The sequence below is a fragment of the Myotis nattereri genome (assembly GCF_964212035.1).
Source record: "Myotis nattereri genome assembly, chromosome: 10".
Taxonomy (NCBI): domain Eukaryota; kingdom Metazoa; phylum Chordata; class Mammalia; order Chiroptera; family Vespertilionidae; genus Myotis; species Myotis nattereri.
The window spans coordinates 68144830-68166573 of NC_138085.1; the positions used below are offsets into that span (position 1 = coordinate 68144830).

The window sequence follows — 21744 nt, forward strand, 5'->3', positions numbered from 1 at the left end:
GTTCCTTACATTCCCCTACAAAGCCTTTCAATGATATATCTAGAGAGTTTTATTTATTTTAAATATGATTATATTGATTTTAGAGAGAGAGGAAGGGAGAGGGAGAGGCATCGATATGAAAGAGAAACATCAACTGGCTGCCTCCTGTACACTCCCTACTGGGAATCGAGCCCAAAACTCTGGCATGTACCCTGACTGGGAAACAAACCAGAGACCTTTTGGAACACAGGCCAACACTCAACCAACGAAGTCACACCAGCCAGGGTGAGAGTTATGGTTATAAATCCCTTTGAACCCAATGGGCTTTTAAAAATGTTTGTGAGTAAAGATCAAATCAAATTGTATCAACGATTAAATATCTTTTGAAAAATAAAATAGGGACATTACAATTTTAATGATTTAATTTCCATTAAATGCCCCAAGTATCAAGGAACACTAAAATATATAAAATATATATTTACTCAGAGCTATGTGACACACAACATGACAGGTAAGTATTAACCCCCTTTACAGGTAGGAAAACAAAGAGATGGTCAATAACTTGGTCAAGAACAAAGAGTGAATATAAGGGACAGAGGTGAGATTCAAAGCCAGGATTCCTGACTCCAAGTCCAGAGCTTTCTACCTCAACCCAGCTGCATCAAGAACCTAGCGCCAGCAAATCTGCTCTGATGAGCTGGGGAGAGGAATGTGGATGCACCCCAGAAACACGGCCTTGTTGTTTCCACAGAACTGGTGACAGTCCTTTTCATGGAGAGACATCCGGAAGGACTGGAGAGCAGAGATAAGCTCCTGAGATTTGATAAGGGCCTTCCAGCTCTCACAACACACCAAAAGACAGACATCTCAACCTGACATCCAGCTGGTCTGTGCCATGGCCTAGCAGGTTCGCTGAGCCTCACTCTGCAATTGAGAGCTACGCATGGCCTCATCCCACTTCAGTGCTTTTCAGGTATACGTATGGGCACAAATTCCCACCAGAAAAGAGAAACACAAAAAAGGAGACAGATTTCTTTTATGATAAAGTGGTCTGGGAATGCAATTCCAGTGGTGAAGCTCATAGAAGCTCTCTTTCCCTGGGGGTGGGGGGTGGGGCAGAGAGCTTGTTAGGCTGGCCTTGCCCTTGACAACATCAACTGCTGTGACCAGTTGGGGCCATCTTTGAGGTAACCACTGCCTCTTATTTATCCATTGTCAGAGTGGTATGTGCTTAAACACAGAATCCTGCCTTTGGGGCCTCTCAAAGCTAGTTCTTCAAGAATGGGATGGGGAAAATGTAATTTAGTAGTAGCATATACTATCAGCTGTGAATTCAATATGGGTCAACAGTGGGACTTGACGGCTGAATGAAGCTAACATAACCGAGCCAGGAGCAATAATCATATTCACTTGGCTGCTGGGCCACTCTTATGTAGAGGACCACATTTTCCATCTTATTATAACTTGGGCATCAACTAGAAGATGTCCAGGGCACAAAAGTCTTTGTTTAATACCAGGATCAAAGCTGACCTTAGTTTCCCAAAGACTTATCAAATGTGGGAAAATGAAGTGTGTAAACTTCATTTGTTGCAGTGGAGTGGGTAGAGCACAGGATTTAGGTGCTGGACATTTAGACATTTGAGTCCCGGCTCTGGTCACTACTGGCTGTGCAATCCTGGGAAACTTGGGTCATCCTCTCTGGACCTCCTACCTTCACAGGCAAATTGGGAGAGTCAAATGTCCATGTCACAGCTAGTAATGAGGATTAATTACACTCATGTCTACGGAAGTACTTCAAGTGCTGGGTAAATGTTATATCCATCCTCTCTCCAAAAAGGTCTTTTTCCTTTTTGAGTTAAAATTACTGAGCCATGCCGTGATGGATTTCTAGTGACTGACACCATGTGAAATAAGAACTGGGAGGAACTGGCTAAGATGAATACCCTCCTTAATTGCACCACTTATGAGTATTAGTGATGAATGCCGGGCTCACTGGGTGGAACGTTTCCCTGGCAGGGAGTAAGTAGGAGAAATTGCTCACTCGAGTTAACAGGCTCACCCGTCTTCCCTATCTTGGCTAGCCCTGCATTCCTAGAAAGAACATAACTCAACCTGCAGATCTTGCTTTTGTTTTTTATGTAAGTTTCATTTTTAGGGAGCCACCATGTTTAACTTCTGATCCAAGGCAGTCAACGGGTTCTGTTTGGTGAGCCTTCTCAGAATGCAGCACAAATAACTACAGACAAGAGGAACCAATGGGAGACAGACTTACAAATCCTGCACAGTGTTCGCAGAAGGTTGGCTTGAGATAGGTCATCTCCTGAAAATTATGGATAAATCCTGGTCCCATTTTACAGTGTAGTTGGGACTTAGCTCTCAGGAAGTAAGCCATCATTTCATCTTTACTTATTAGGCCATCCCTGTGAAGAGAATCAAAGAAGGGAGGGATCTTTGAATACCATATTGCAAAGTGGTTGTCACACTTTAATCATTTACTCCCCCAAACCTTTGTGGCTGAAAGCAGGTGAGGAAGGTTCACTTCTCTGTTACGTCTGAAAGGAGGAGAGGGCCTCTCATAGGTTTGAAGTGCCAAAGGCTTTCTTAGTAAGCAGATGTGTGTGTGTGTGTGTGTGTGTGTGTCCTGTGCACCATAGCACAGAAAGTCTCCTTTATTACTAAATAGGAGCTTCCAGGAGGACATCTCCTTTCTACCCCTTGCCTTGCAACAGAGTTTGCAAGAATCAGACTGCAAGAGGAAGGCAGAGAACTGATCATTGGACCCACCATTCTCATGTTTACTCAGTGTGATGCCAGGCAAGCCACTGCCATTGGTAACCCTCCCTTGGAGTCATCTGCTCTCAGAGGAAGTCCTTCTCCCATCCCCCCTCTCCGGCCTCCCCAGGTTCTGCTCCCTCTCTCCACCCACTCCTCCTCTGTTTACCGATATGCTCAGGACTTCCTTCCTAAAAATGTCTTTCCTCAGTCCTGATGCCATCTCCTATACTTGTCTTTTCTCTCTTTCTTCTCAAATTCCAAAAGTTTTCAAAAAGAGTATTCATTAGACATTTTTCCCATTCCTTCCATCACTCTTTACACCATACGATCAGGTTTCTAACCTTACCATTCTATTGAAACGGCCACAATGACAGCCTCAAGCAGCCTTTTCTCATTCATTGAGCTTGTTCACCTGTGGGCGGCATGTAACAGTGTCTCCTCCAGGGATGCCTGTGTTTCCCTCCCTTTTCATGATCCTCCTTCCCTGGCTCTTCTGCAGGACCCACTTCTTCCTTTGAGCTTCTACATGAGGGGAGGGGAGCCCCCGAAATCACATTCCTCGGGCCCCGTCTCGGCTCTTATGCCTGGGACTCCAGTTTACTCCACTGGGCCGAAGACATCACTCTCTACATCTCCAGCCCTGACTGTTCCCCTGGATCTTGGTGCTGCATCTTCAGCAACCTGCTAGACTCTCTTCCTGGATGGTCCACTTTCCTCTCAAAATAAACATCTTTGTCTGACCGAAGAAATCATATAAGCTATGAATACTTCAAATCTTCATTTTTTTGGGGAAAAAAGTTATATATCTGCTGGGAAGTCTCAGTTACATCTAAAATATCAGCAGAGAACAAGAAATAAAGACTGGGAAATGATTTTAAGTTTATGTCCTATGTATGTGCTACTCATAGAAACAAACAAAGGGAAGAAGTGGGCAGCTTGTGGGTAACTTAACTTTCATAAAGGAAGTTTTTATTTTTAATAATTTAATTCATTTAAAAGTATTATTTGCTCTAGATATACAATACAGATGAATTAAGTTTTTAAGACATTTATGATAAAGTACCAAGGCTTTCCTTGGTATGTTGAACTACATACAGTTTTAATTTTTAAAAATTTCTTACACCAACAAAAATATTAGAGGAATTTAATATGATATAATGTGGACATATCACCAATATAAAACCCAGCATTTCATTATGGATGGTTTTTAAACTATGAGTTAATCTCAGATAATTAAAAATTAATCAAATTATTAATGCCAGGCTTTCTAGGAAATTATTTTTTAATCATTTTTTTCAATGAGCTGGGTTTTAGCCTCTACACTCATTTAATTTTTCAAGAATTATTTGAAGATAAAGAAAATTTTTGTTGTTGTTTATCAAGACAACCTTTGAGCTGGCAAAGGAAAAACAAAAAAGGATAGGTGTAGTCTTGGCTATCTGCAGCCATAACCTGATCTCATGAAAACCACAATCAAAAAGTAAAAAATAAAAATCTTACTTTCTTGGTGAGTTTATAGATTGCCTACAGGTTCGCTGAGACTGAGGACTGTACCAGGCCAGCCCTAACACTATTTCTCCTCTACTTTTTTTGATGGAGGTTTCGGGGTTGATGAACTAGCTAAACAGTAGAAATAATGTGGGAAATGGAGAGCTGGGCTAACTTGCAAGTGGGAGCTTGTACTCAGCACTGGCGATGTGAACTGTCCTGCGATTCCATCCAACCAGTCATGTTCATGGCCACCAAGAGAAAATTCAGTGAAATGTTAGATTCAGCAACGCACTAGGATGGAAGCTGTCAAGATGTAGACGAACCACTTCCTTGTTCTCTTTTGATAAAAATTTTCTGCTTCAGGAAAGTTGCATTAAAATATAACAAAATCAACACTTACTGATCTTTGTCCAACACACAGAAGGAATCCAAGAAGGGAAAATTGGCAGCTATACTTTCAAAGTCCTCTTGGGAGATGTACCCATCATGGTCATGGTCATAGTTCCTAAACACAGACTACAAAGAAAAGACAAATATTTATTGAATGACCGCTTATAAGTCAGGCTCTGAACTTCTTATTGGGAAAGCAATGATAACTAGCATATTATTCTTTCCATCAAGAAGCTTAGAATCTCATGGGAGATTAAAAAAAATCAAGAGCCTTTATGGTGTAACTAGATAAGTGCAATGCTAATGATAAAAACAGTGCTATGGGGTGGGAGAGGTGGCCTTAAAAAGGTTTCCCAGAGAAAATAGGTGTAAACTGATACCTCAGGGTTGAATTCACAAATGCCAATACCACGACAATAGAAAATAAAGCTATAAAATGTGAAACTTTTCAAAATTTAAAGTATGCTTTGAATGCAACTCCAATCAAAGTCCCAGTGGGAATCATTTTAAGTGAACAAACTAATTCTGAAGTTCAAACAGAAGTGAAGGCATTGAGAACAGCCTAAAATTGTTTAAGATAAGAAGTAATGAGGCTGCCGCTATCTTGGTTCTGTGGTCCCCGCAAAGATGTTCAGTGAAGCCACAGAAACCTCCCTGCTACAGAGCAGGAGTTGCTACAGCTCAGGCTGAGACAGGGTCTGGAACAGAGGCTGGCAGTGATGAATCAGTACCAGAGCTGGAGGAACAAGATCCCACACAGGCCGCCACACAACAAGCCCAGATGGCAGCAGCAGCTAAAATCCATGAGAACCAGCCAGCAAAGCAAAACAGAGGCAAAGTGAAAAGAAGGCATGGAAGGCTATGTCCAAAGGGGATCTTCGACAGGTTACAGGGGATCCTAGGGTCACTGTCTGGAAATCTAAGAATATCCTCTTTGTCATCACATAACCATCTATATATATAAAAGCCCAGCGACTGGACTGGCAGAATAACCAGAACAAACAGAATGACCAGTGGCTATGACGCATACTATGGCAGCCAACCAGCCTGATCCAGGCCCCAGTCAGCCCCCCTTCCCCTGGGGGCTGGCCCCACCCCCAATCGGCCTCCAATACCTCGATCAGGGGCGGGGCTGGCTGGCCAACTACCCACAACCTCTCCCCCCAGCTGACTCAGCCCAATGGACCCCCATCATGCACGGCTGACCCCACCTGTGCACAAATTCCTGCACTGGGCCTCTAGTATGTCTATAAGAGCCCAGCTTCAGATACCTACACAGTTTGGGGAAACTGAGATCCAGGATTTATCTCAGCAAGCACAGCTAGAAGCTGCGAAGAAATTCAGAGTTCCAGGTGAAGCTGTCTCAAACATTCAATAAAACAGACTCTAACTGTACAAGAGGAGAGCGAAGAGAAAGAGGTTGATGAAACAGGTCTGGAACTTGAAGACACAGAATTGGTCATGTCACAAGCAAATGTTTCCATTTTCCCTACACTGGAACCGCTATTTATTTATTTATTAAGATTTTTATTGATTTCAGAAAGGAAGGGAGAGGGAGATAGAAACATCAATGATGAGAGAGAATCATTGATTGGATGCCTCTTTCATGCACCCTATTGGGGATTGAGCCAGCAACCCAGGCATGTGCCCTTGACCAGAATCAAATCTGGGACTCTTCAGTCCACAGGCTGACACTCTATCCACTGAGCCAAACCAGTTAGGGCTGCTACTCCTCTTTCTGTATGGAAAGCTCTGACGGAGCCTTGCCCTTCATTGAGTGATGTTTCTTACCTAAATGGCATTGTGCTGCTGTGTCCCAGACCCCCAGATGCCTACAGCAAGAACAGCTATCCAACTTACAGGATCTTTTCCTACTCTCAGGTAGCCAGCGTATGGGGCATGTTATTGTGACCCATGTGGGTTTTGAATGAGTAGATTGTCCCAAACAGCCTTTCAAGTTGTAGGGACGATGACAGAAGTGTCAAGTGCTGGAGAAAGAAAGGAACTGAAAGTAGCTGTGAGTATCTGGGCACATGAGAATAGACTAACAAGAAGGAGAAAGGGGGCCTTTCTTGGAGACTGCCCTAAGAGGCTGATGTCAGGTTGAGCTAAGTGTCTGCTAAATTGTTCCTACCTGCTGGGGCGGGGGTACTGTTTTCATGGACTCCAGCTGATTCCTGGGCAATCAAAGAATATTCTGAAAAGAGAAAGGGGCCTTCTAGTGCTCACTCTTAACACTCCTTCATCCACTTACCTCAACTAATTTCCTTATGTGCTTGTTGATGACTGTGGGGTCTGGCTTTGGCACCACTCCTGATGCCCACTCCAGGGGCACCACAGGCTTGGTAGGCGTTGTAGGGGAGGTAGGCTGCTGACAGAAAACACACACATTGTTCAACTTTATCTGGGGCCTTGAACAATTAGGACGAGGGACACTGAGAAAGACGTATACATTTTGTATATTAATAATCCCAGTAAAAACTTACATGTATGCAACACTTAGATATTTTGAAAACAAACGTCTTTGATCAATGGAATCTAATCTGTAACGAAATACATGTTGGAATAGTGCATTCTGTTTAGCAGGAACCTAGATTCTATTATTTTAAATGGGAAAAGATAATTGCTCTCCCAGCCCATCCAAAAATCCTATCCAAGTTCTCCAAATATTACAAAAACATCCTTAAACTTCCATATAACAATCCATACAGATTTCTATATAATACAAAATATGTGAAACACCAGAAACCTAATTCTTTAATACTCGGTGCTAGTGATAAATTAGTAGGTGTGTGCAGTAAATGGCTGCCAGTGGTTGGCCAAGTTTATGTCCTTATACTGGCATCTCTCTTAATACACTTAGACTGTTTGTCTAATTATTAGGTCCCTATAGCCCTCTTTTGTGAGCTTTCTACACAGGTTTTTCCATATTCTTGCAAGACATTTCCACTTACTAATGTGGTGAAGATGTTGACGATAACGCATAACATGTTTACACAACACAAGTGAAAAACACAATCCTATCGGGAGACCAGCTGTTCCGTTTACATCCTCTCCCTGGGACCCCACATAATGTAAATATTTTGGCTGCTGCACACATGCAAACTTGTACTAACAGGTGTGTTGTTGTTTTTTTGATACTAAATTGGGGATAAACACTTTTGCAAGAGGAATTGAGGAGTAAATGTACTGCTTTAAGCCCCTAAGAATGTTGTGAGGTGGGTGTTGGTAGCATCCTGTGGGCTACCCACGGGACCAAAAATGACCTGCCCCCTGGATACGGTCACCCCACTGACAGTCACTCACACACATCTGCACACGTTATGGCTCTTCCTAGCAAGCTTTTCATTTCGTTGATCTGATCAAGGATGAGCCCACAGTTCCCAAACTGTACAGCAAGGTACCCTGCCCAAGGTACTGCAGAGAACTCAGAGGGGTACCAAAAGATATTTCAAACTTCCAAGGGAAATACAGTGATACCCATTATCTGTCAGACCCCACACAAACTACCAGCTTGAAGTAGTTAGTGCGCCGGCCGCCCATTGGACAGTGCCACACTGCTTTCAGTGATATCCGGTCCCGAAGCAAAACGTCAGCGTGGAACAAGAAGTAAGGGTGGCAGTTTCCAATCGGATTCCAACACTTAAGAACTTGTACAAAGCCCAAGAGGCACACACATCCATTAGTAAGTAACTGTGTTTTTCTTTCAGTATATGTGTATTATTTTTCTCAATTGGGCACTATGCTGTCAGAACATAAATATTTATTAAGTTGTTTGGACTAATTCTCTAAGTGGAACTGTTAAGTATTTTGTTGATCTCGAGGTCGTGTGAAAAATCAGAGACACAAAGTAAAACACAAAGATCCAGTGAAGCACGAAGGGTCCCACGAAGAACAACAGGAAAAGGCTCTTAGTGGAGCTGGCTGTTCAGTAGGCGAGGCTGGCCAGCACCGCGGTGAGCACATCCAAGCCAGAGGCTCTCAGGAGCATAGTGCTGACTGCGCCTCGCTCTCCCGTGATCAGCACATGCCAAACACTCAGCACACAGTAGGGTGGCATTCCATTAAGAGGAGGGACAGAAAGGGGCGGGGAAATGTGGTTTATAGACCCACAGGATTTTAGCACGGGGAAGGGGCTTTGAAAGTTTCTTCTTTTACAAGAAGACCTTTCAATGTCTGAGGGACATGTCTCCCCAGATTGGCAACAGCTTGAAATCCTGAAAGGAAACTAAAGTAGATCTAAAGAGCACAAAGCAGGCAAGCGTGCTGAAATGGTTGACCCGCCCTGTTCCCACAAGGGGTGGTGGGAACACGACGGGCAGCATCCGCAGTAGAAAAAGCACAGACGGGCAGACAGAGGGGCACGAAGCCAAATCCCAGTTCTCCTTTTTACTAGAGACCTATGCTCACCAGACTCAGTTTCCTTAACGGAGTTAACGAGATAACATGTATATGATGCCTGCCAGGCATCCAGCAACCAACAGGTAGCAGTGAAGGTACCCGGTTATAGGTAAAGGAAGGAGTCAGAGGTGGAAATGCCGTGTACACAGGTCAGTACAGCCGACTACACCACGGCCAGCTTCACCCCATGAAAGCTATGGAATGAGGAAGGGGCGGACCAACTCCTCCTCCCTCCACATTAACTTTGCCTTTCTCTCTAGCTGTCTCTTAGTCATGATAACTTTGGAGAGTCTGGGTCCTCACTCCTCCCTCTGTCTCTGCTGTGTCTTCCCACATGACTCCAGTCTGCAGTGTCCCTAGGAGATGGGCCTCGGGGGACTGCAGGGTGAAGAGCGGATGGAACCATCGCCCTCACTATTTTAAGAACAGATGCTACCAGGCCAGCTGACTCGGACTCATGTGCGTGCCCTCCCAGAGCCGGAGAGCAGCGCTCACAGTCATTCTGCCTCTTCCGGCCTCACGGTGCGGAATCCCTGCAGGTATTATAGATGGACAGACTTAGGGCTGGAGTTGCTGGCAATGTGCCACAGGGTTCAACTGGTGAGAAGAGGAGCATGGGACCTTTATTAACAAACTGACCTCAGGATATGGGTATAAGCAGCAAACAGAGACACTTTTTCCTTTAACATGCAAACCTCATCCTCATTGTAAATTTCAAATTCACCGAGGTCTTTTTTTTTTTTTTTTATCAGTGTAAAACACACCTAAGATATAGTCCACTTGTTAAAACTGATGGGAAGTGCTCATTCAGTAATGCATTTTCCTCAATCTCATTATGTACTGTTTCTTAACTAAGAGTCAGCCATCAATTAAGTAAGACACCATCCAATGTAATATTAAAATTCTGAGCTGAGTCAATCATTATTAGACTTAGCAAAATTCATGGATGATGATCAGGGTATTGAAAATGTATTAAATCTAATTTTATGTTGAATGGGATTTCTTTTAAAGCCTGGAAGGATCTTAATGATCTTTAACGTTAAGATGAGTTATGGTTCACTTTTTTTGGTCCTAGAGGTAGGTGAGTTCTTAGAGGAGACACAACCCATAGAAGATCAATAGTAACACAGAGTAATTGCAAATGATGTTCTTCTTTATTAGCCTATGTAAGGAAATACTTCTCAAACTGTCAGGGCTAAGCTGTGTGACTGCTTAAAAGGGAATAACAGAGATTTTTAAATTCTTCAACCTTTAGATCACAGAGCACCATCGCAACAGCCAGTTACTGTAAATGACAAACCGCGGTGCTGGGCACTGATTCTCAGAGAGAGAAAGCAATACCTACCGATTTAGAATTTCTAGGTTCCAGCACCAGTGACAGTTTATAAATATCATCTTCTGTGTGATAGAGGTCCAGTGAAAGCTACAAGAAATTAGAATGGATAAATAAATATGTTGGCTCATATTTATTTATTTACTTGAATCGCCGATATACTTTTCAAACGGAATGGTTAAGCCAATGTCTAATAATCGGAGTGAAAGCAGAACAGCATGAAGATGGCATGCAGAGGTGGAAAATGAAATTAAAAAGAGGAAAAATAAACCTTGTAGGGTCATCAGCATCAATATTGCTTTATCTAGACTTTGTCACCTAAAGGTTTTTCCTAAACATTATAAAATTGACTTTCCTATAAAATTGCCCCGGCATTATTCCAGATCATGAACACCCTGCTCACAAAGAATGTACACTATACCCACCTTCCCCGGAACCACAGTCACTCTCATCTCCAGGGGCTCTGCCACTTTACAGGAGAGGACCACCCCCACAGCACAAACTAATGCCATAAGGAACCAGCCGCTATGTAGAAGAGTGAAGTGGGATGTCTGAAAGGGATTTTATTTCAAGAGGATATAAAATTAGGTATTGATTACACATGATAATGGATGATACACAAGCTTCATTCCCATCTATAATTTTATCTGGTACCATAATTCAATTTAATATTGCATAGTGTGTGCCAACAACCATTAATAACCAAATAAACTCCATGATTCTACTTGGTGAGCCTGAAAGGAATATTTTGACAGCAATCTGGCATAATAGCATCTTATTTGGAAAACAGGTCTTTTCCAGGGCAATTTGGGTGTCTTTCTTGTTAGGTAGATAACAAGGAAAATTTGTGTTAATGAGCAGAATCTGACACTGGATCTCTGGGGTAAGGAAGCCATGGGGAATGGTGTGGTCTCTGACGAATGGGAGGCAGCCACTACTGAGCTAGGACAAGCTGTTGTCAGCCTGACAATTGCCATGTCTTCTGATTTGTCAAAAAGAGCCAGAAATCTGGAGTTTTATATGGGATATCAGGGGGAATGCTTTGTAAAGATATGATTGTCTAACCCAGCCGTGGGCAAACTACGGCCTGTGGGCCGGATCCGGCCCGTTTGAAATGAATAAAACTATTGAAAAAAAAGACCGTACCCTTTTATGTAATGATGTTTACTTTGAATTTGTATTAGTTCACACAAACACTCCATCCATGCTTTTGTTCCGGCCCTCCGGCCCAGTTTAAGAACCCATTGTGGCCCTCGAGTCAAAAAGTTTGCCCACCCCTGGTCTAACCACTGTGCTGTACACCTGAAACTAATACAAAATAATATCAAATGTAAACTGTAATTGAAAAAAAATAAACTAAGTTAATCATTAAAGAAAAAACAAAAAAGAGTTGCCCTAGCTGGTTTGGCTCAATGGATAGAGCGTCAGCCTGTGGACTGAAGCATCCTGGGCTCGATTCTGGACAAAGGCACATGCCAGGGTTGCTGGCTCAATCCCCAATAGGGGGTGTGCAGAAGGCAGCCAATCAATGATTCTCTCTCATCATTGATGTTTCTCTCTCTCCCTCTCCCTTCCTCTCTGAATTCAATATAAAATATATTTTTTAAAAAGAGTTAATGGGGACTTTGATGGGCATGTTTTTGTCCTCCTGACTCTGCCTCTAAAGACTGGTGCTGGAGAGGAGTTGACAGCAGTTCCAGACATCCAACCAGAAATTCAAATAAGCCACACACCGAGTAGGGGAGATGCTCTCTCGAAAGACACAGAACATCCTTGGGTATTGTCATATGTCAAATGGACAGATATCTGCACTTATGATGGAAATGTTCTGTTCTTCTCCCAGTGTTTGCTCCCCATTTATTAGGGGCAGTGTGAACCTAGGCAAGTCACTAATCTTCTTGAATCTCAGTCCCCTGGTCTAGAAAATGGAATCATAGATCATAGCTCTCTCCCAGGGCTGTGGCGAAGGTTAAATGAGCTAAAATGTGACCAACAGGGCTTGCTGAGAGAGCCTCACAGATGGGGACGGCAGGGTTTGGCTTCCAGTCAGTGTAGCAGCCAAACGCCACTGTGCTCATCGGTGGACGTACGCTGCCCTCTGGGATACCCCTGCCGACTCCCTGCTTTCCCAGCCATGGTCCTGTTTGTCTTTTTGGATCTCCTAGGGCTGTACATGGCCCTGAAAAGACCTGTTCAACTCCCTATCGCATGTTTATAATACAGGCAGCTTGTCAATGGGATTTCAAGAACATGTGCTTGTGTTGAACATCAAGTTTGGTTGTTTCTGAACAACGTTCTGAGTCACCATTTCAGGTGGCTGCATTTCCACCCAAGCCAATCGGCAAAGGTGGCTGTGGATTCAGTCTGGACGTGAGGACCTGCATGGCTGGGACTGGAGAACTGTAACATCAGACACACTGGATCATCACACTACCTCCACTCACCATTTTTGCAATTCTTCTTCTTTTTTTTCTTATGAGACTGTAAAACTATAGGGGCTTTCCAGTGATTTGCATAGACTCTGGTAAACGTATCTGACAGATCTAAAAATATTATGAAAAGCATCCGACTATTTTATGTGCCACGAAACAAGAAGCGTCAGCTTTTAAAGCTCCTCGCATGCGAATGGGATGACAATAAAAAATGTCTTCTCCGGCTCTTCCCTGAGGAGAACAGTCGAAACCCCAACAGTCCGGTGATGTGGTCCTCCTTCCTTCATGTGCCCAGGGCCATTCGGGGCTAAGGTGACAGTGATAAGAGATCCCTGCCCTCACAGACTTCGTTCTGTAATCAACTTTTTATATGTCCATGAAGAAAGACAGAGATTTCTTATTTTTTACAGATGCAAAATAAAATAAATGCCAACACATTACAGAGTAAATGCCTACCAGGGGTGGGGGTGGGGTGGAGGAGGGAGGGTGGGAGAGGGTGAGAGAGAGAGAGCGAGCTGGGATTTAGAAGCTTGCCATTTGCAAGCCTTTTGTCCTTCATAAATCTGAGTTTCTTCATTTGTAAAAGAGGAAGGGCAGGGGTGATGGTACACTCCCTGCCCTGCCAGGCGCTACATCACAGGGGGCTTGTGAGAATGTACTAAGAACACACGTGTGTGAAGTGCCGTGAAAACTGCAATCACTTATTAGAGAAAGTCCACGCATCGCCACGCAGCCTGTTGCCCAGGGCAGGCAGTTAGTGACTGTGGACTTCACTTTCTGTCTTCCAGGGCTCTCAGTCACACTGGCTTCCTCGCTGGGAGCCACATTTAGAAGCAGTCACTTCAGGCAGAAATGGAACCTAGACTCTTGGGGCAAATGAACCGCCCTCTCCAGGGTGCACTTTCAGGCACCTCCCATGCACTTGGGCAGCTGCAGTCAGTCCTACGGTTCTAGTCCCACCAGGTAGCTGCTCCATGAAATGCTCACTGGGCTCTCATGGACACACGTGGGAGTCTCCTCGCTCCTCATTCTGAGGTTAATCCGCCTGTGGCAGAAAGAACGAATGTGTATCCCAGTTCATGGAACTTGGTTGTGAGGAGAGAGAAAGGATCTTGGCTTTAAACGGAAACTGGCTTGATGATGTGTGTTCACATGAGGGACGGTGCTATCTATCCTCCTGAGTCTCTGGGCTGGAATCACTCAATCACGTTGCCACTCGGTTCCTTATTCTCAAGGCCCCACCATTCCCCACATCTAGAATTCTAGAAGTTTAGAGCTGGGAGAGACCTCACAAATGAACACAAAATCCTTCTGGGAAAATCCAAAGTCAAGGCTTGTTAGCAAGGAGGCAGGGCTCAAAGGTAGATCTTCCTTCTAGGATCTTGCCGCTACACTCTACTATATCACACTGCCATTACTAAGTGTTATACAGTATATGTTGGCATCCAAATTTTCCTTCCATAATAGAGAGAGAAAGAGGGAGGTGGGGCGGGGGCATCTTTTTTCTTTTTTCTTTTCTTCCTAGCAAAAGGAGTTATTTCTTAGCTTTTAATTCTGCAGGTCAGATTTTTGATTTGCATCCACAAAGTTTCATTCACAAACCCTTCTATATTTCTCTAAAGGTCTGTTGTGATGTAGTGATGTTGCTTGCTGCATTATAACTCAAAAGTAATTTCCCTGCTCCATCATTATCTTTTGCCTGGATGAGAAACTGTCTTAAGTGTAGGCCTCTGCTCTGTGACATCCTCCTCCTCATGAAGACAACCCCGACAGGGACATGTGGAACGTAGGCCGGTCTGCAGACATCACCTGTGTCTGTGGGTTTGTAGTCTGTTGGAAGGTGCCAGTCTGGGCACTTATTCATGGAAACAGATTTGCAAGGCAAATGATTAATACTAGTAAACGCAGGTGCCTAGATTGTGATGAGGTTTCCCCCTTCCTCCAATAGAGAATGTCTGTGTGTTTACTATTTGTCACACAAACTCAACCCCAAGAGATGTGTGTTTCTGTGTGTTGGCTACTTCTGCTTTATACTAAGGGTGTGGCTGGCATCACTTTGTACACTTTGGGTTTCTCCTCTTTGGTAAATGAATTGTGTGCTCTAGGAACAGTTGTGGAGACGGTCTGGGTACCACACTCTATTCCAATGGCACAGTCCTAGGGGGTTTAGGCTCTCAGAGCTTCAGATCGGGTATTGTTTTTGTTTTCCATGGCCAATTAAAGGAAAAGAGTCAATTCAATATTGCAGCCAAGTTTCAGATGCTACAGTGTTAAAAACCTATACAGGGAAGCTGCTTAGCAAAGGTGAGAGAATTTGGTTCTGCTTCATCCCCCTGACCAAGAGGCAGCCAATGAGATAAGTTCTCTTCTATACACCTGTTGTGTCTAAAGGTGCTAGGATCCAGACACCAGCTAAAGATATGTGTCACAAATGCCCTAAAATATGAATGGTAAGTGAACTTCCGTCTGACCTCCATTATTACTAAGTACAGCATTTCATTCACCTATTGAGCTCCTAAATATGCCAGGTTTTGTGAAAGGTGCTGGGGACATGTGATGTATAAGTCAGGTGAACAGGGGGACGGGGGGAAAGTCTAATGCCAAGGGATACCACCTATAGGTAAGAAGGCATAGAGTGCAAGGTCAACACATGGGACAGGTGCATTAGTGCTTTGGAGGGGAACAGAGAATGCGCCAGAAAGATAGACACTTTTGGATTGGGGCTAATCACAGGGTTGGGTAGGGAAGGGGTTTTTCAAGAAAGTGCAAGGCCAGGAAGCAGAGGCAGCAGTTCATGGTGGAAAGTACAAGTCCACTATCCCTCATGCAGAACCGCATGATAACAAACAAGGCTGGCCTGAGAGTCAGAACATGAGTCCTGAAGGGCCTCCGGTGTCAGGCTGGTAACTACATCTTGGGTTGGGGGAGACTGGTGGTGAGGGCAGATCACAAAGGAGGTCCTTGCATTGCTCCAGGCCTCGCCAACAGCCGTGAGGATAAGAAAAGCAGAGAGTGAAGGGCATAGAGAGGGAGGTGGTTTATTACAGGAGTGTGATGAAGGAGAGGGAGGGGCTGGAGGGCCTCTCTAAGAATGCTAGAAACTAGAGCTGCAGGCGCAGAAACTGGGCCTTAAGTCATGTGGTTATGGGTATGGGATCCCCTCCCCTCATCTTTTGAGACTTCTCCCTATCTACTGACCAGGAGTTCAACCCTACCCTCTGCATCCCCAGTGAACTGCAGGCACAGATCTTTCCGCATCCCCTGGGCCGTAATGGGCAGAAGAGTGATTAGGACACACCCCAGTCCCTTGGACTCACCGTGAGCAGGTTGATCAAGTCCATGTTGGGCTCTAAGTGGTGGGAGGCATTCTGCAGGGAGACCAGTTCACTCAGGGTGGCGGAGAGCTGGTGCATTTTCACAATGTTCACTTTGTTCTCCTCCATCCAGTCTGGGAAAATGACGTGGACTGCTATCAAGTCTTTTAAGTGCACGCCAAGGATGGGGATTTTGAAGCCCTCACAGTCGGCAAAGGCCTTGCGGTAATTGCAGTAATTGCCGTTGGAGGAGACCAGCTCTGTCATTTCATTCCAGTTCTGGGAGCAGATGGAAAAGAAGATTTTCAGACAGCCTTCCCATCTGCCCATCCCCAGGCCCGCAGTGTGTGGCTAGGAAATTCCTCGGCTACGAGGGGCGTATCCATTGCACCAATGTTGATGCAAGGAAATATTAAACAGGAACAAGAAAGAAAAGTGTACTAGGAGTTGGACAGTCTGTTCCATTCTGCTACAACATGCAAACAGCCCACACCTCCGCCTACCTATTAGGGAAGCTGGGATGTTAAATATCATGTCTATATACGTATTTTACAATTAATGAAAATATCATGGTCCACAAATATATGCATGTGTTGTATTATCTTTAAGCATGTAGTATATTAAAATTTCCTAGTTATTCCAAAAAAAGTTGCATTTGGGATGTATTACTTGAAGATTAATTTAGGACAGTATGGGGTAGGAAATGTCACACTGAGGTGTGAGACAGCTGTGGTTTTGAACTCTGCCACTCACAGGGTGACCTTGACCAAGTCACTTCACCTTTTAGGGCCTCAGTTCCCTTTTCTATAAGAAAGAGGAGTTCAAATAAATAACTTTTAAGACACACTAGTAGTACCTCGCCTCTTTGAGCCTCTGTTGGATTCATATTCTTCACCAGGGGAAACTCTGCAATCATGTCAACATTAAAAACTTTTAATAAAAAAAAAAGTGTGCTTTGCTCTTTATTTGAAATTCAGTACAAAGCTGAAGGAAAATGAAACACATAATGAGCCCTATCATACTTGGAGTGGGTGCAGTGCTTGAGGTCAGACACCAGTGCTCTGTGGTCTACGTCCTCCTGTTTCTATGGACAAGCTATTGTTGGTTGCCTAACAGCAACCAGACCTTCCTCATAGACCCTGATTTTGTTCAGTCTACTCTTTCCCAAAGCAGCCCATGTGACTCAGAGGGAGCTGTTTCCAGCCCCCGGTCCAAGGATTGGTTCTGATTTACCGTTATCATCACCCCACCCCTCTGGTTTGTGATTGGTTCAGAAACACAGAGTTAAGCCAATCAGTACATTGTATTCCTCTGGCAACTGTTATGGGTCCAGAAGTAGACATATGACTTGAGATGGTCCAATCTGTCTAAAAAGAAGGTCTTTAATTCCATAGGGGCAGAGCGAACGAAAGAAATGTTCTCTGTCTCCACCTTTCATGAACAAGACTTTAATTTTCTGCATTGATGAAAGAATAAAACAAAACAAAGTAAAAAATGATATTCAGAGGAAGGCAGTACAGCAGCCAGAGCTCTGATCAGACCATGTCTGAAGTCAGCCCTGCGTCTGGTCTCCCAGGTATGTGAGAAAATGATCTATTTCCTTATTGTTTAAGCATTTAAAGAGTTTTAAAAAACTTACAGCTGAAAGTGTCCTTACTGATACAACAAAGTATACTCTTACAAAAAAATATCTTTATAAGAAGGAAATGTTTCTTTTTGTTCAGTAAGGAAAAATATTATTATAGGTGCCTGGAAATAAATATGGCAGAAAGCTTGATTTGGGAAATATACTTTTCCTCCTGAAAAATCAGCAATAAATCTGAGGAGTTTCTAGACAAGGCCTATGTCTCTCGCTTCCATTGCATCTTCTGCTGAGCTGAACACAGTGCCATGAGTAGAGTGGGTGTTCAATGACTTCCTTTGAGGAGGGGAGGATAGGAATGATTTCTGTCCTATTTGCCTTGTAGTCTCTGATTGTATCACAGTGCCTATAACATGGGAAGCACCAAATACATACTTGTTGAATATTTACAACTACAGTATGTAATGGTATTCAAGGTACTCTTATTCGGACACTTGCTGCTACCTCCAACCAGTTTTCCAGGTGGGATGTCTCGTCCCTTCCTATTGTACCCCCATGTGTAACCCACCATTGTCTAGGAAGAAAACACTCCCCTCACCATGACATTTGTTAAGAGTATCCTACCCCTAAATAGTTTACGAATGAATTTTTTACTTGGGATTAGCATCCAAGCCACTGTACCTTGGTAACTTCTGAAGAAAGATGAGAATGGGTCTCCTTGAGGCGTGAAATGGAACTATGACTAAGGCCTCCCACCACTGCCATCAGGGTGTTAAAGTTTTTGAGCTGAAGGAGCTTCTACAATAAAAAATGTCAACATCAATACTTTCTAACAATTTTTGAATTGTTCTGAGCTTTCTGAATTACAGGTGAAATGTATACACAATTTAATAACAAGGACCTAGGACAAATAATTTAAAATAAAGTGCAAATAAATTCCATTAGGAAAATATATCCATCATTGCACAGAAAAATAGTGCTTTCAGGTATTGGCAATTAAAAGCAATCTTCTTGCATGAGAGAAGTATGATTTGTTCATTAAACATCTATGAGTAGTCTAATTGCCCTTTATATCATGAACCCCAAGTTTCCCCAATGACTTTTCTCAATAGAGTGCATGGACATCTAGAATGCTTTAAGAACTCCAGTCTCATGACCAGATGTACGTACCTTGGCAACATTGATAAACTTTGTGATGACTTCTGCCCTTTGCTGGGGGGTTGGTTTGCTCAGAACCATCAACTGGACCCATTTTGAGATTCCATTAAATAAAGCAATAGATCTCTCCAAGGTCGGGTTATTCTCCAGGCAGCCATGGATGACATAGCTCTGATAATCAGTAAACTAGTAAAAGAGACTCTGAATTATAATGAAGTCTTTGCACAATCGGAACTTAGAATGTTGCATGAAAGAGGTGAGATATTGTTTTATTATAGCACAACGATTTCTTCCATTTCACATTTTAATGGCATCTTATAAGTTTAAACACACATGTAGCTTTAACATGTTATTTGGTTGTATTTTACTCCCCAACACAGACATACACTCATTGCTAGTACACATGACAGGGTTGGTGGGGTGAGGGAGGGGCAAGACTCCAAGTCACATTCCAGTAAAACCTAAAATTGCTGGGTCATAATATTCACCTGGGGCATTTGCTAAAATAGGGACTTCTGGGAATGCCCCAGACCTTTAGGGTCATTACTTCAGAGGTGGAACCTCAGAATCTCCATTTTTCACCCACAACTGGTGATTCCAATGGTCAGGCAAGTTTGAGATACAATGGCATACATTAAAAAGGAAGAAATGCATATAAACATAATGATTTCAAATTTTATCAATGTTTTATTTTTCCAGGAAAAAAATAGTAATTGAAGTAAGACAGCTCTTTAGTAAACAGACACATTTTCAGAAAATCAGCGTGGATGTCATCACATACATATGAGCCTCTGTCATATAAACAGTGTAGGGGGTTTCCTCTTATAGCCTGCCTGCTGGGAGTCAGTAAGAGGGCCTCTCCAAGTAGGACTGCTTAGTGAAATGAATCGTTCTTTCAGAAATCCATATTTCTAACCTCATGTTCTTCTTTGCAAGGAATAATGTAATTAATTCCCTGGCATCTCGGGAAAGAAGGAGGAGAAGTGACCACCCCAGAGCTTGGTGAGAGAGACAAAGGCTGCTTGTAACCAACCGTAGTGGAAATATTATCATAACAAGTGGGCAGTGAGTAGGTAGCTAGTAGGAGACCACAGTCAGAAGGGAGAAAAGGAAAGCTATCAAGACAGAGTAGGAAAGAAATGTTTAATTCAGGATCTCCATCCCTGGGAAACAAACGCTTGGATGCTGAGATTCTCCTCAAAGCCTACAATTCCTATTTTCAACCTGCACCCATAAGGAGGCATTTATACAAATCCCAACCTAAATAAATATTTCTCCCCCCAAACAAAGGGCCTAGCAAAACATGTTCACTTGGGAGAAGCCAACAGACCTAAATAAACCTTGAGTGGTTCTATCGGCACTGGGTATTCAGAAAGTCATGCTTTCATCCTATGAAAGGGGACATTGAAAATACAGCAGCAGAAATATAGCTCCCGAGCCATAAAATAAAGACAGGATAATATTTATTTTTGGTGGAAAGGGATTGTTCCTGTGAATTAAGGGCACTTTTCCAATAGAACACAGTGACAGAGGCTGCCAACACGTCAGAGTATGAAAATGCGGCTCTTAGGAAAGTTGGCATGGAGGTTGTTATCCTTGGAAGAATAAATGTCAAATTTCTTACCGAGATCCTTCGAAAAGATTTATGCTCCAGAAAAGTGAGGTGCTCAGCCAATTCAATGGGCTCCAGATGGTCAAACAGCAGACAGGCTTTTCCCTTCTTGGATACTTTTTTCCTCTGTGTGACTCTTCTCATCCAATCGTAGGAAGGTCTATAAAAGAGGAGTGAGTCTGGTCAGTGTGCCGCAAGCCTGTTTCCCTCAATGGAAGTTATTAACCTATTGACTCTGTAACTCTTGGCCTGAATCCAGGGGCCTGCGCTGTCCTGGGTATTTGAAGAGAAAACCACTGACCCATCGCCAGTAGAACATAAACTTCAAGTTGTTTTCCCAGACAGGGTGGATTTGCACTGATCCATCCAGAATCTCTCACTTGGTCTTTCTGTTGGCCAGTAAGGTTTGGATCCTAAGGGAGAGGTCAGGACTAGGTCTAGACATTTGGGAGTTAATCAATATATAGGTAGTGATTTAAGGCACATGGGAATCACTAGAAACTGGTTCTCACACTTCAGCAAGATAGGGATCATCAGAAAAGTTTGTTATAAAGACAGAGGCCTGACTCCATTGCCAGAGATTCTGATTTACTGGGAATGAACCTGAATCGTCTGGATTTTTAACAACATCCCGAATGATTCCTGGATCACTCTCGATGAAGTATTGTAGGAAAATAGGCTAGAGTAAGAATGCCTGGGACCAAAGAACACATATTTGCAAGATGGAAACCCATACTAAGGGTCATAAAATAGTTTTCTCTGTGCAAGTGGACTGGTTGATATAAAATACTATCCTAATTAGCACCACGTTCTTAATAACTGAGCTAACTAGTTCATGGCACAACTATGGTCAACATTTGTACAGCCTCAGAAGCACCAAGGCACAGGGCTTCTCAAACTTGAATGAGCATATGAATCACTTGGGGATCTTATTCAAGTACAGTTTCCAATTCAGCAGGTTTAGGGTGAGGCCTGAGAATCAGCATTTCTACTGAGCTTCTACGTGATGCCAATGCTGGCTATCCATAGACCACACTATGAGTGGCAAGGGCACAGGGGACATTCACTACGTTTTAGAAAATACTGAGCATTCATATGTGCCAAATGCTTTTACCTACTATTTTATCTACTGACTGGATGCTCATGATAACCCTATGAGAAAGGTACTACCCCCATTTTACAAATAAAGAAATGGAAGGCGGGAGAGATGAACTAGGTGCAATGGCGTTCACTGCAGCAAGACTTTCTCAAAGAAGCACACCCTGATTCTGAAATGG

At 43.3% G+C, this 21744-nt stretch overlaps 1 protein-coding gene and 1 pseudogene across 3 annotated transcripts in view; one reads left to right on the forward strand and one right to left on the reverse strand.

Annotated features, from left to right (window-relative positions):
- RASGRP3 (RAS guanyl releasing protein 3) overlaps positions 1-21744 on the reverse strand; it is a 78259-nt gene that overhangs the window by 12274 nt on the left and 44241 nt on the right. The window contains exons 7-14 of one of the 2 annotated variants that reach the window (XM_081100612.1): positions 20480-20627; positions 18868-19041; positions 18379-18495; positions 16119-16394; positions 10382-10459; positions 6890-7003; positions 4646-4761; positions 2252-2399 (exon numbers count right to left, since the gene is read on the reverse strand). In XM_081100612.1, coding sequence (XP_080956738.1) covers positions 2252-2399; positions 4646-4761; positions 6890-7003; positions 10382-10459; positions 16119-16394; positions 18379-18495; positions 18868-19041; positions 20480-20627 — 1171 coding nt within the window. Of the gene's footprint in view, positions 1-2251; positions 2400-4645; positions 4762-6889; positions 7007-10381; positions 10460-16118; positions 16395-18378; positions 18496-18867; positions 19042-20479; positions 20628-21744 lie in introns of both variants that reach the window. The other variant, XM_081100611.1, reaches the window with a different exon arrangement.
- Positions 5263-6546, forward strand: LOC308526360 (nascent polypeptide-associated complex subunit alpha-like; annotated as a pseudogene). The gene is made up of 3 exons: positions 5263-5571; positions 5878-6111; positions 6517-6546. The product of its transcript is annotated as a nascent polypeptide-associated complex subunit alpha-like (transcript).